Source organism: Capra hircus, chromosome 4 (genome assembly GCF_001704415.2).
Source record: "Capra hircus breed San Clemente chromosome 4, ASM170441v1, whole genome shotgun sequence".
NCBI lineage: Eukaryota > Metazoa > Chordata > Mammalia > Artiodactyla > Bovidae > Capra > Capra hircus.
The window spans coordinates 38,071,819-38,086,029 of record NC_030811.1 but is presented as its reverse complement, the minus strand read 5'-3'; the positions used below and the strand labels follow the sequence as shown (position 1 = coordinate 38,086,029).

Here is a 14,211-nt window from a genome sequence, read left to right as displayed (position 1 = left end):
AAGGATGTTGTAAGGCTGCCTTGCTCTTTCATGGATGACAGAGAACTTTAAACATTTCTGGCATTTTTATGAGACTAAACTCAGCTTATTTATGATGATGGCCACTTATTTAATTATAACTCCCCGTCACCTTTTGTACATGTGTGTGTGTGCCCCTCTGGCTACTGAGAAAGATATATAAAAATATTAATAATGTGAATTTACTTTCTATTACCTTTTTTCTTCCTTTTTTGGAGGTGGGGTATTATACTAAGGTACATTGAAATTGACACTTATAATAAGAATTTTAAAAATTCCATTAAGGAATGCTTTTAAAAGATAACTGTGTTTCAGAATTCTGTGTCTACCTTACATATTTTAAGTTCTGCATTGTATAAATTATATATAGTATGTATTGTTATATATTTTATAAAGGTCTTTTCTTATAGGATTTAAATTGGATATAGCAAGAAAAAAATTTTTTGACTCCTTAATAATGTGTGATTTCTAAAAGAACTACATCTCTATGTAGAGGGTTTGACCAGTTATTTTTGGTCATAGAATTTATTCATCATATTTTTTTTTTGATAGATAGCTACTCTGAAATTTCTGTAGAAGTTAAATTCTAAAGTACATTTCTCTTGTGACGTGAATAACAACTGCTCAAGTCATTGTGATTTTTCTTGAGTTTGACCCTTTCTAATCATTGCAGCTGAATCTGTGGCTAATCTTATTTTCAGAGAAAAGTTCTAAAGTTTTGATTTCCCAAATTACTAAATAAATTAATCCTGGTCAATTACTTGAAGAACTTTCTGTGGTAAAAATCTTCTGGCTAAATACCATACATGCGCTCTATTTTATCTGACTTTTGGTGTTTTGGTGCCATCTTGTGGCTGGACTGCGTCATAACTTCAATACTGAAACATTTTAAACAGTGTCCTAGATAGGATCAGATAGACTGGGGATACTTTCCAAAATGCGAATCATGTGCCACTACAAGTCTGTATTTAAAATATTGAGAGTAATTTGTTTGTTACTTGGATTTGTGGATACAGCGGGAGGAGAGGGTGGGACGGATTGAGAAAGTAGTATCGACAGACAGACACTATTATGTGTGTAATAGATAGCTAGTGGGAGGTTGCTGAGTAACACAGGAATCTCAGCCTGGTGCTCTGTGATGAGCTAGAGGGGTGGGATCGTGGGTGAGAGATGGGAGGGGCATTCAAGAGAGAGGGAATATATGTATACATATGGCTGATTCATGATGTTGTACAGCAGAAAATAGCACAGCATTATAAAGCAATTATCCTCCAATTAATTTTTTAAAAATTTTGTTTGTTACTTGTTGAATGTCCAGGCAAAAATAATAAGGAATTTACCATATGGCTCTTGGTTTTTAAAATTCTGTTTTTATATTTGCCCCTAGTTGCTGCTGTTTGAACGATCTTGGATGAGCAGATGGAAGTCTTCAGTTCTGCATGAAGGGGAAGGGAACATAAGGAGTGTGAAGTGGAGGGGCCATCTGATTGCCTGGGCCAATAATATGGTAAAAGTGCATCTCCATCTCTCTAAGGCTTGTTCAGCACCAGAAGGATGGCCAAACCCAGAGGGCTGTGACAAAGGGTGGGGATGCCACTCCTCCCATCACCATTTCTGAAAGGTGCCCATGGCGATTGATATCATACCCGGAAGGGTGAAGAAATTAGATTGCTTTTGGCTTCCATCAGAGAGTAATTTCCAACATATTCTGGACTCTATTTTAGAGGAAGAAACCCGAGGCATGGAGAATAGCCAAGAAAATGAAAAGGCATCTTAATAATGGAAGGGCTGCAATGGGAACATGGTTTTGAAAATACCATTTGCCTATTAGCCAAGGGCAAGTGCCAGTCGATATGAAACAAGGGCAGGATATTGCTGATTTCTTTTACTCCCAGAATAATCACCAACCCAAAATAGGCCTGCCTTTGAAAAAGTGGATCCTAGTTTTTGATGCTTCACTTACCTCAAGTTCAGTCGATATGAGTTGGGGGAACAGAAAGTTTGAAAATTACCTTTAGGACATCTGGCATAACTATAGCTTTTGGAATTTTTACGTACAATTTAGCAAATTGGTGCTATTCCTTTTTTTATTTTGCCATGCTGCAACGTCATATGAGCTCTGTTCCCTGACCAGGTTTCGAACCCAAGCCCCTTGCATTTGGAAGTCCCCAGCTATTCCATTTTGCATGGTAGAAACCTCCCAGAAGCTGCTGTGCTAGTTGGGACTTTTCCTACTCTTCTGGGTCACAGTCATGGTCAACAGATATATGGCCTCTTGGATTATTTTCATTTAGCTGCTTGCTCAGTGTTTCTTGATTTGAGTACTTTCAAATGTCAGGTGTAGTTTTCTTTACCTAGTCGGTTTTCAGATTCAAAGCTTTTCTGAAAACCAAATCCCATACTTGAGGTGTAACAATACATACATAAATGTTTCTTGTCTGTCATTTTGGAAACGTAGTTGCTGATACCTATACATTTACCATTTGTGTTGCTTGTGCCATCTGCTCATAAAATCTCCTTTGCCTGAAAAGAAGGATGAAGGTTTCCTTTTGTTCTGGGTTTTCACCGGATTCGTGTGGAGTCAGAACGTTTCTGTGGTTCCCAGTGGCACCCAATAAACACTGTCAATACTTTGCAGTGCTCATTATCACTGGGGTATAGCAGTGGCCATTATTAAATTTCCTTTCACTTTCCTTCTCTCGAGTCAAGGATGCTTAATGCTACTTTATTTTCCAGGGCGTGAAGATTTTTGACATCACCTCAAAGCAGAGAATCACGAACGTGCCCCGGGATGATATAAGTCTTCGCCCAGATATGTATCCCTGTAGCCTCTGCTGGAAGGACAATGTGACGCTGATCATTGGCTGGGGGACGTCTGTCAAGGTGGGTTTACTTGTCTTTCCCCTGAGTCCATGTTGTTATAGAGCTACTGATCGATGGTCCAGAGGAATCCTTTGTGTGCTTTGTGTGTGTGTATGTGTGTGGACCGTTTCTGAAGTCCTTATTAAATCTGTTATGGCATTGCCTGTGTCCTGTGTTCTGGTCCCTTGGCCCCGAGGCATGTGGGATCTTAGTTCCCTGGCCAGGGATCAGACCCACACCCCTTGCATTGGAAGGCCAAGTCCCAACCACTGGACCCCCAGGAAAGTCCAAGAATATGAGTTCTTGAATGGCTTCTCAGAGCCAAAATATTTTCACCTGCATATTATGGTCATGGGATAAGTGTGAGTTTTCAGATCTGTCCTTTCTCATGACCTTATCCATGTTCAGAATGGTGTAGCCTTTCTGATCTTTTCTTAATTTCCTGTAACCCAGTTGGCCTTAGCTATTTATGGAGTATGCGTTGTGTTACTGGTTCCCCTGGGTCCTTTTCTTTATGTTTCCTTCCATTTCCCTTAGCTTTGATCCTGAGCTTCTTCAGTAGAACTGATGGTGGGAAAAGATGGTTGAGATGAAATCATCCTGCTTGCTCGCTAGTAGTTTGGTGGAGTAAAGGCCCAGGCTTATTATGGACGATACGACTTGGGGCTGTTTGGTCACATATATTGCCTGCCTTTTATATGCCTGGGTAAATGAAGCTGTTCTGCAAAACGAGGCCCAAAGCCCATTCACCTTTATTTCGTATCTAGTAGCACTTGTCTTGTATTAGGTATTTCAGAGCAAAATTTGTTTGTTTCCCTTTACAAATACATACCTTCGTCTAAATAAAGTAAGACTTAGCTGAGATAAAGGTGTTGTAAGAAGATATCCCATCAGTAGTCTAATGGAAGGGCTCAGGCTGTAGAGTCACACAGACCAGGAATCCATTCCAGTTTTTCCACTGATCTTCCTGTGTAACCCTCTCTAAGCCTCACTCTTCTCATCTGCAAAATGGGAGCGCTGATAGTTCTCACATCACATATTTTGGGGCAGTTTAATGAAGAATTTAGTATAGGATCTGGCATACCATGTGTAGGAAATATAAGCTGTCATAGTTACGTCAGAAAATTCCAGAAAGATCATGAGAGAGACATGGCTATTGAAAATTCCTCTGTGAAGAAGAAAGCATAAAAATTATTAGTGTTGGTGATTGTTATCAAAATAAGCATTATTAGTTTGAGGTAGATCTAGTTATGATTCAGGTTCTCTTATTTAGTAGAACATGTGGTAATTGTTTCCATGCATTAAATGAACACAACAGTCACATTTAAGGTAATAGAAAGGAGGTTGTACCTCAAAGTCAAGGACAAAAGAGGGCTTCTCAGTCTCCCTATCCCAGTACTGATCCAGTAAACTGAGGTTCTTGATAGTTTTTAAGTATCTTAAATAGACTAAGTGGCTTTTTCCCTTATTTTAAAGTTGGTATTTTCTTTTCTTTTTTGGTGAAAGGAAAGGGAAACTAGCCTATTGGGACATGAAAGAAGTTTGATGATTGCTACTGGAAATGTTTCCTCCATTGGGCTGAATTATGGTCCCCAAGATAGCAATCCTGATTCCCACCACCTATAAATGTTTCTTTTATGCTGTAAAGAGCCAAGCAAAAAGATATGACTAACTAAGCCTCTACAGATGGGGAGATTATCCCGCATTGTCTGTTGTTATTCAGTCACCAAGTTGTGTCTGACTTTTTGCATCCCCATGAACTGCAGCCCCCTAAGTTCCTCTGCCCTTCACTCTCTCCCGGAGTTTGCTGAAATCATGTCCATTCAGTCAGTGATGCCATCCAACCATCTCATCCTCTGTCACTCCCTTCCCCTTTTGCCTTCAGTCTTTCCCAGCATGAAAGATTTTTCCAGTGAGTCAGCTCTTCATATCAGGTGGCCGAAGTATTGCAGTTTCACCTTCAGCATCAGTCCTTCCAATGAATATTCAGGACTGATTTCCTTTAGAAATGACTGGTTTGACCTCCTTGCAGTCCAAGGCACTCTAAAGAGTCTTCTCCAACACCACAGTTCAAAAGCATCAATTGTTCAGCGCTCAGCTTTCTTTATGGTCCAACTCTCGCATCCATCAGTCAGTTCAGTTCAGTTCAGTCGCTCAGTCGTGTCCGACTCTTTGCGACCCCATGAATCGCAGCACGCCAGGCCTCCCTGTCCATCACCAGCTCCCGGAGTTCACTCAGACTCATGTCCATCAAGACAGTGATGCCATCCAGCCATCTCATCCTCGGTCGTCCCCTTCTCCTCCTGCCCCCAATCCCTCCCAGCATCAGAGTCTTTTCCAGTGAGTCAACTCTTCACATGAGGTGGCCAAAGTACTGGAGTTTCAGCTTTAACATCATTCCTTCCAGAGAAATCCCAGGGCTGATCTCCTTTAGAATGGACTGGTTGGATCTCCTTGCAGTCCAAGGGACTCTCAAGATTCTTCTCTAACACCACAATTCAAAAGCATCAGTTTTTCGGTGCTCAGCTTTCTTCACAGTCCAATTCTCACATCCATACATGACTACTAAAAAAGCCAGAGCTTTGACTAGACGGACCTTTGTTGGCAAAGTAATATCTCTGCTTTTGAATATGCTGTCTAGGTTGTTCATAGCTTTTCTTCCAAGGAGCAAGCATCTTTTGATTTCATGGCTGCAGTCACCATCTGCAGTGATTGGAGCCCAAGAAAATAAAGTCTGTCACTGTCCACTGTTTCCCCATCTGTTTGCCATGAAGTGATGGGACTGGATGCCATGGATCTTTGTTTTTAAGCCATCTTTTTCACTCTCCTCTTTCACTTTCATCAAGAGACTCTTTAGTTCCTCTTCACTTTCTGCCATTAGAATGGTACCATGTGCATATCTGAAGTTGTTGTTATATCTTCTGGCAGTCTTGATTCCAATTTGTGATTCATCCAGCCCAGCATTTTGCATGGTACACTGTGCATATAAGTTAAATAAGCAAGGTGACAATATACAGCCTTAACCTATTCCTCTCCCAATTTTGAACCAGTCTGTTGTTCCATGCCTGGTTCTAACTGTTGCTTCTTGACCTGCATTCAGGTTTTTCAGGAGACAGGTAAGGTGGTCTGATATTCCTATCTCTTTAAGAATTTTCCACAGTTTGTTGTGATCCACAAAGTGGATCACAAGAAGACTTTAGCATAGTCAATGAAGCAGAAGTAGATGTGTTTCTTTTTGGAGGGAGGGGAGTTCTTTTTGCTTTTTCTGTGATTCAGTGAATGCTGGCAATTTGATCTCTCGTTCCTCTGCCTTTTCTAAATCCAGCTTGCGCATCTGAAAGTTCTTGGTTTACATACTGTTGAAGCCTAGCATGTGAATGAGTGCAATTGGGTGGTAGTTTGAACATTTTTTGGCATTGCCCTTCTTTGGGATTTGGATGAAAACTAACCTTTTCCAGTCCTGTGGCCACTGCTGAGTTTTGCAAATTTGCTGACATACTGAGTGCAGCACTTTAAGAGCATCATCTTTTAGGATTTGAAATAGCTCAGCTGGAGCTATCTTTATTTATAGTAATGCTTCCTAAGGCCTGCTTGACTTCACACACCAGGATATATGGCTAGTTGAATGGCCACACCATTGTGGTTATCTGGGTCATTAAGACCTTTTTTTGCATAGTTCTTCTGTGTAGTCTTGCCACTTCTTAAAATCTTCTGTTTCTATTAGGTCCATACTGTTTCTGTCCTTTATTGTGCCCATCTCTGCATGAAATGGTCTCTTGGTAGCTCTTATTTTCTTGAAGAGGTCTCTAGTCTTTCCCATTCTATTGTTTTCCGCTATTTCTTTGTATTTTCACTTAAGAAGGCTTTCTTATCTCTCCCTGCTATTCTCTGGAACTCTGTATTCAGTTGGATATATCCTTGCCTTTCTTCTTTTCTCGGCTATGTGTAAGGCCTCCTCAGACAACCACTTTGCCTTCTTGCATTTCTTTTTCTTGGGGATGGTTTTGGTCACCACCTCCTGTAGAGTGTTATGAGCCTCCATCTATAGTTCTTCACACACTCTGTGTGCTAGATCTAATCCCTTGAATCTATTCATCACCTCCACTATATAATCATAAGGGGTTTGATTTAGGTCATACCTGTATGGTCTACTTTCTTCAATTTAAGCCTGACTTTTGCAGTAAGGAGCTCATGATCTGAACCAGTCAGATCCAGGTCTTGTTTTTGCTGACTGCAGAAATGTACATTGATCTATCAATTCTACCTCTAGGAATTTATTGTAACGAAACAGAAGTCCAAAAGTTTTATATAGGAGCATGTTGATTGCATTATTGCTGGCATCAGAAAGAGATAGGAAGCAAAAGAATAATCTCTAAAATAAGATTGATTAAATTACAGTTCATTCTTGTAATGAAATACTATAAAGATATTGAAGAATCCATATAAGGATATATAAATAGCACATTAAACTATTTGTAGTAATTTTAGGTTAAGAAAAGTAGCTTCTCCAAAAGTGTGAATTGTTAATAGTGTTCAGTCTCTTCTGGGACAATGTATGATTTGTTTTTTCCCTGTGGATTTTCTGTATTTTAGAAATTTTCATGTTGTAGGTACACTTAGGGATACAGCTATAAAATAATGCAATAAATGCTGTCTAAAAGAAGTTTGTATAGGATCAGTACCTATGACTTAGTCTTTTTTTTTAATTGAACTGTAGTTGATTTACAATATGTTAATTTCTGCTGTATAGCAAAGTGAGTCAGTTACACACACACACACACACACACACACACATACATATATATACACACACATTCTTTTTCATATTCTTTTCCATTATCATTTATCATAGGTTACTGAGCATAGTTCCCTGTGATATACAATAGGTCCTTGTTGTTTATTCATTCTACTAACCCCAAACTTCCTATCCTTCCCTCCACTAGTCCCCTCCCTTTTGGCAACAAGTATGATAATCTCTATGTCCATCCATGTTGTTGCAAGTGGCATTATTTCATTCTTTTTCAGGGCTAAGTAATATTCTATTGTTTTTACGTACACATCTTCTGTATACATTCATCTGTTGATAGACATTTGAGGCTCGGTCTTAAGCCAGATGGCTGAACTATGTAAATTTTTCTCAGTTCTTATTATAAAATAGAGTACATTTCCTTCAGAAAACACAGCAAAACAAAAAAATATTATAAAATATGCATAGTCGTCTTATCCTAAAACATCCACAGTTAACACACATATGTGTTATGGGCTGTGTGTATGTGTATATATGTATATATGTATACATATATACACACATATATATATAAATAAATATATAAAATTTCTGTTCAAACTGTATACGTATAATTTAAAATATGAGTTACTTTTTTAAAATATGAAAACTTTCTGTAAGGCTGGTGGTAAAGATTTTAAGCTTCAAGTGAAGTAAGTGAAACTCGCTCAGTTATGTCTGACTCTTTGCAACCCCAGAATTCTTCAGGCCAGAATACTGGAGTGGGTACCCTTTCCCTTCTCCAGGGGATCTTCCTGTCCCAGTGATTGAACCCAGGTCTCCTGCATTGCAGGCGGATTCTTTGCCAGCTGAACCATAAAGGAAGCCCAAGAATACTAGAGTGGATAGCCTATCCCTTCTCCAGTGGATCTTCCTGACCCAGGAATCGAACTGGGGTCTCCTGCATTGCAGGCGGATTCTTTACCAACTGAGCTACCAGGGAAGCCCTTTGCCTGCTACATATTGTTTCTGCCAAGCACTTTTCTTATTATTTGTTTTTCCTTCCTAGTCTCCCTCGTCTCCTTTTCACTTTTTCAAACCTTCAAAAATGTAAAAATTATTTTCAGCTTCAGATCAGTCGCTCAGTCGTGTCCAAATATTTGAGACCCCATGAACCACAGCATGCCAGGCCTCCCCGTCGATCACCAACTCCTGGAGCCCCCAAACCCATGTCCAACCATCTCATCCTCTGTCGTCCCCTTCTCCTCCCACCCTCAATCTTTCCCAGCATCAGAGTCTTTTCAAATGAGTCAGTTCTTCGCATCAGATGGCCAAAGTATTGGAGTTTCAGCTTCAACATCAGTCCTTCCAGTGAACACCCAGGACTGATCTCCTTTAGGATGGGCAGGTTGGATCTCCTTGCAGTCCAAGGGACTCTCAAGAGTCTTCTCCAACACCACAGTTCAAAAGCATCAATTCTTCAGCACTCAGCCCTCTTTACAGTCCAACTCTCAGATCCATATATGACCACTGGAAAAACCATAGCCTTGACTAGATGGACCTTTGTTGACAAAGTAATGTCTCTGCTTTTTAATATGCTATCTAGGTTGGTCATAACTTTTCTTCCAAGGAGTAAGCATCTTTTAATTTCATGGCTGCAATCACCATCTGCAGTGATTTTGGAGCCCCGAAAAATAAAGTCAGCCACTGTTTCTCCTGTTTCCCCATCTATTTGCCATGAAGTGATGGGACTGGATACCATCTTAGTTTTCTGAATGTTGAGCTTTAAGCCAACCTTTTCACTCTCCTCTTTCACTTTCATCAAGAGGCTCTTTAGTTCTTCTTCACTTCCTGCCGTAAGGGTGGTATCATCTGCATATCTGAGGTTATTGATATTTCTCTTGGCAATCTTGATTCCAGCTTGTGCTTCCTCCAGCCCAGCGTTTCTCATGATGTACTCTGCATATAAGTTAAATAAGCAGGGTGACAATATACAGCCTTGCCGTACTCTTTTTCCTGTTTGGAACCAGTCTGTTGTTCCATGTCCAGTTCTAACTGTTGCTTCCTGACCTGCATATAGGTTTCTCAAGAGGCAGGTGATCTGATATCCCCATCTATCTCAGAATTTTCCACAGTTTATTGTGATCCACATACAAACAAAAAGATCAAAGGCTTTGGCATAGTCAATAAAGCAGAAATAGATGTTTTTCTGGAGCTCTCTTGCTTTTTCGATGATCCAGCAGATGTTGGCAATTTGATCTCTGGTTCCTCTGCCTTTTCTAAAACCAACTTGAACATCTGGAAGTTCACGGTTCATGTATTGCTGAAGCCTGGCTTGGAGATTTTTAAGCATTACTTTACTAGCGTGTAAGATGAGTGCAATTATGTGGTATTTTGAGCATTCTTTGGCATTGCCTTTCTTTGGGATAGGAATGAAAGCTGACCTTTTCCAGCCCTGTGGCCACTGCTGAGTTTTCCAAATTTGCTGGCATATTGAGTGCAGCACTTTCACAGCATCATCTTTCAGGATTTGAGATAGCTCAACTGGAATGCCATTACCTCCACTAGCTTTGTTCGTAGTGATGCTTTCTAAGGCCCACTTGACTTCACATTCCAGGATGTCTGGCTCTAGGTGAGTGATCACACCATCGCGATTATCTGGGTCGTGAAGATCTTTTTTGTACAGTTCTTCTGTGTATTCTTGCCACCTCTTCTTAATATCTTTTGCTTCTGTTAGGTCCCTACCATTTCTGTCCTTTATTGAGCCCATCTTTGCATGAAATGTTCCCTTGGTATCTCTAATTTTCTTGAAGAGATCTCTAGTCTTTCCCATTCTGTTGTTTTCCTCTATTTCTTTGCATTGATCTCTGAGGAAGGCTTTCATAACTCTCCTTTCTATTCTTTGGAACTCTGCATTTAAATGGGTATATCTTTCCTTTTCTCCTTTGCTTTTTGCTTCCCTTCTTTTCACAGCTATTTGTTAGGCCTTCTCAGACAGCCATTTTGCTTTTTTGCATTTCTTTTTCTTGGGGATGGTCTTGATTACTGTCTCCTGTACAGTGTCACGTACCTCCATCCATAGTTCATCAGGCACTCAGTCTATCAGATCTAGTCCCTTAAATCTATTTCTCACTTCCACTGTATAGTCATTTTCAGCTTACAAGCCATAAAAAAATAGATCAGAGGCTCGGCTGTCGTTACCATCCCTGATTTAAATTATGTAATACATATATTTTAATGAGCTTGAGAGAAGAAGAGCATGTGACACTTTTGGAAAGTATTATTTAGCAACAGTGAAATAAATTACTAAAATGTGATCAGAAACACTAGACTTATATGGGTGTTGCCAAGACTAGCCATTGGGCATTTGGGGCTCTGTGCTTTTGCTCGAGTTTTATTTGGATGATGGTTGAAGAAGTCTGTCAATAGAGCTTCAGAAAATGAGTCATTGGAAACGTGTTAAAACTATATATCCACTTCCTTCTTTTCTTTGTCACTGAATAAAACTGTTGGAGAATAATATCTCTGGGACCTGGCAGCGTGAGAGTACGGCTTCTCAGGTGGCTCAGCGGTAAAGAATCTGCCTGCCAGCGCAGAAGACAAGAAATGTGGGTTCGGAGCCTGGGCTGGGAAGATCCCCTGGAGTAGGAAATGGCAACCTGCTCCAATATTCTTGCCTGGAGAATTCCATGGCCAGTGGAGCCTGGGGGCTACAGTCCATGAGGTCACAAAACGTCGGAAATACCTGAGCGACTGAGCACGCCATGTTGGAGAATATATGTAATGGTTGCTGTGTGTCATTGAAACTGATTTCTATCACTTAAGTCATAGGGTTGGATGTGTGCATCCTGTCTTCAGTGCTACATGGCTAATTTAGCCAAAGTGCCATATAGTGAATGAGATGTGATGAAGAGTTTTCTCACATGAATGAAAATGACCTTTGGCTTTCCTTTCTAGATATGCTCGGTGAAGGAACGGCACGCCAGTGAAATGAGGGACTTGCCAAGTCGATATGTTGAAATAGGTAGGCCTTCTGTGGTGTAAACCTTCAAAAGAGAATCAGTGTTACGAGGGGGGTACCTAAGGCCATGTTCTTCAGGGCTCACCATTGGCACCTTGATGAAATAGATCAAGAAGCTTTTGAGTTTCGAAACTTGGCTGTAGAGACCTTTTGTCCTAACTCTATTTCGAGTTTTTAACAATAATTTTGTAATTGGCTTTGACGTCAAATAAACATGGGTTTGGGGTTCTGGTTCTATTATTTAAACTACCTGCACTTTGCACAGATGTCCACATGCCTCAGTATTCTCATCTATGAAATGCAGGAAAGAATATGTGTCCCATAGGTTGGTTGTGAAAATTCCAAGAGTACATGCACAGCTCATAGCACAGTCCTCACACTTGGTCCTGATTCCTTATGCCTTCTAAATATTTGCTTTCTTCATCACTGGTCTGGTCCAAGCTGCCGTGGTCTTTTATCTAGATCAGTGCAGCAGACACTTAACTGGTTCATCTCTTTCCACCATGAATTACTGTGCGCTAGTCTCCCCACTGCAGTCAAAATACAAATCAGACAGTGTCACCACTCTTCACTCTGGTCTCTGTGTTCCAGCCACGCTGGCTTTCTTCCACCCACCCATGCAGCTTCTGTGCTTCTTCCCGTCTCTCTAGAATGTTTGTCTTGCCTCCTTTTGCTTATGGATCCCTTTTTACCTTTAATTAAACCTCAGCTCAAATGCTGCTTTCCTGGGAAAGCCCACTGGCCATCCCTAAGCAGGTCACATCCCCCTGTGATGGACATGTAGCGTTTCCCTTTCTGGATGTTGTTTGAGTTGCAGTGATCACGTGATTATTTGGTGCATTTCTGTCCCTTCCATCAGACTGTAACCTTGTTTTTGCTTAGTGTTTGTTTCTCAGGGACCTGGCACCATGCATGACATGGTAGGTAGAAAGTAATATTAGGTTGCATGAATCAGACTCTGGGAAACAAGTATTCAGGAAAAGTATGCCAAGGAGGCTGTGCCACTACTTTTATAACTTAAGTTTTATGACCTAGTGCCAAAGTTATTCATACAGAAAAAGTGAAAACTGACTGATATTTGTCAATTAAACAAATAGAATAAAAACTCTTTTTGTATTATTTAGTACCAAACAACAGAAGACAGAGTTTTGTGGCAAAAAGAAAAAAAAGGTTTGCTGTGTTTTGTGTCAGGTAAATAGTTTGTGTACGCATTTGGATGGGAGAGGAGGAATATGCATTTGATGGGTTGTCATAAACAGGGAGAAGCTGAGATAAATCATTTGCACAAGACTGTATTTCTACAAACAAAGATATTCCCACCTGGCTAATATGTTTGTACCATTTAAATATTTTATACTTTAAGTCATAAATTGGTGGTAGGGTTTTGATCATTGTAGTTGTTGTCTGCCTTAAAAGGATAAATGAATATATAAATTCACAGTTTGGATTGCTTGGGGTATGGACAGAATAGGTGTATGCAGAATATAATGGTACCGAGAAGCACTGAGTAACCTGATAAAAAGGCAGAACTAGAAGATAAAGATAGTTATTTCGGTCTCTCTTCTGTCCTGCCTCTCCTGTGCCCACCAGTGAAAAACCTGAACGTCTCAATGCTGTGTCCCGAGAGATAAGTATTAGAATATTGTAAATGCAGGTAGAGAGAAAAGGGCAATGACTGTGGGAATTTTAGGATGTAAAAATTGCCTGGAAGGCATGAAAATGTAGCAGTGTCACTTTTTCTCCTTACTTGGTATTGCTCAAGAACTAGGTATGGGGTATTGTGCTTTGTGCACATCTGCTTTAGTCCACTTGACCACCACAGCAGCCCTTTGAAGGGCAGGTAGTAGTCTTCTTATTCTATAGATGAAAAAACCTGAGGCTCATGATGGTAAAGTGGTAAATAACTCATCCAGGATCTTATTGCCGTGGCATTCAAATGGGTACAATCTAACCCCACAGAATGACCGAGCAAGGAGGCCAGGCAGTTTGCCGAATTCCTGTCTGATCTTGATAAGTGCTTTAATGTCCCTGAGCTAGACTTTCTTCACTTGTGAAATGGAGATCAGGGACTTCCCAAGTGGCCCAGGCTTCCACTGCAGGGGGCACAGGTTCTGTCCATGGTCTGGAAAGTAGATCCCGTGTGCCTCATGGTGTGGCCAAAAAAAATTTTTTTTAGTAAATAAAAAGAAATAAAATGGAGATGATGAGACCTACCATTCCAGATGGCTGGGAGAATTAGGTGTGATGTAAGGAAAGTCTGCAACACACTCCTTGGCATACAGTAGATGCTCACTGAACCACAGCGGTGATCATCACTGTGCAGACTTTCATCCCAGCTGCTCAACTGCTAATAGCTAGAGCCCTGGGATCATTATTAAAGTGTAGTTCATCTGTACTACAATTTCCATGAAATAGACCGTGTACGGGTACCAACAATATCACATTACAGACATTTTACTACTATGGTTAGTGGTTAAGTACCATTTTTTTCCCCTCTTGAGAGCAAACCTTTAAGAATATAAACCATTTCCACAGCAGGAGGCAAAGTGGTTTGGATAAGAGTCCTTGACTAGGATAAAGGAAA

The 14,211-nt window shown here is 40.4% G+C and overlaps 1 protein-coding gene across 2 annotated transcripts in view; it reads left to right on the top strand.

Moving 5' to 3' along the window:
* The window catches only part of VPS41 (VPS41, HOPS complex subunit), a 200,147-nt gene that overhangs the window by 124,867 nt on the left and 61,069 nt on the right, over nucleotides 1-14,211 (top strand). For both annotated transcript variants that reach the window (XM_005679351.3, XM_005679350.3), the window contains 3 exons: nucleotides 1,406-1,525; nucleotides 2,755-2,901; nucleotides 11,564-11,630. In XM_005679351.3, coding sequence (XP_005679408.2) covers nucleotides 1,406-1,525; nucleotides 2,755-2,901; nucleotides 11,564-11,630 — 334 coding nt within the window. The remainder of the gene's footprint in view (nucleotides 1-1,405; nucleotides 1,526-2,754; nucleotides 2,902-11,563; nucleotides 11,631-14,211) is intronic.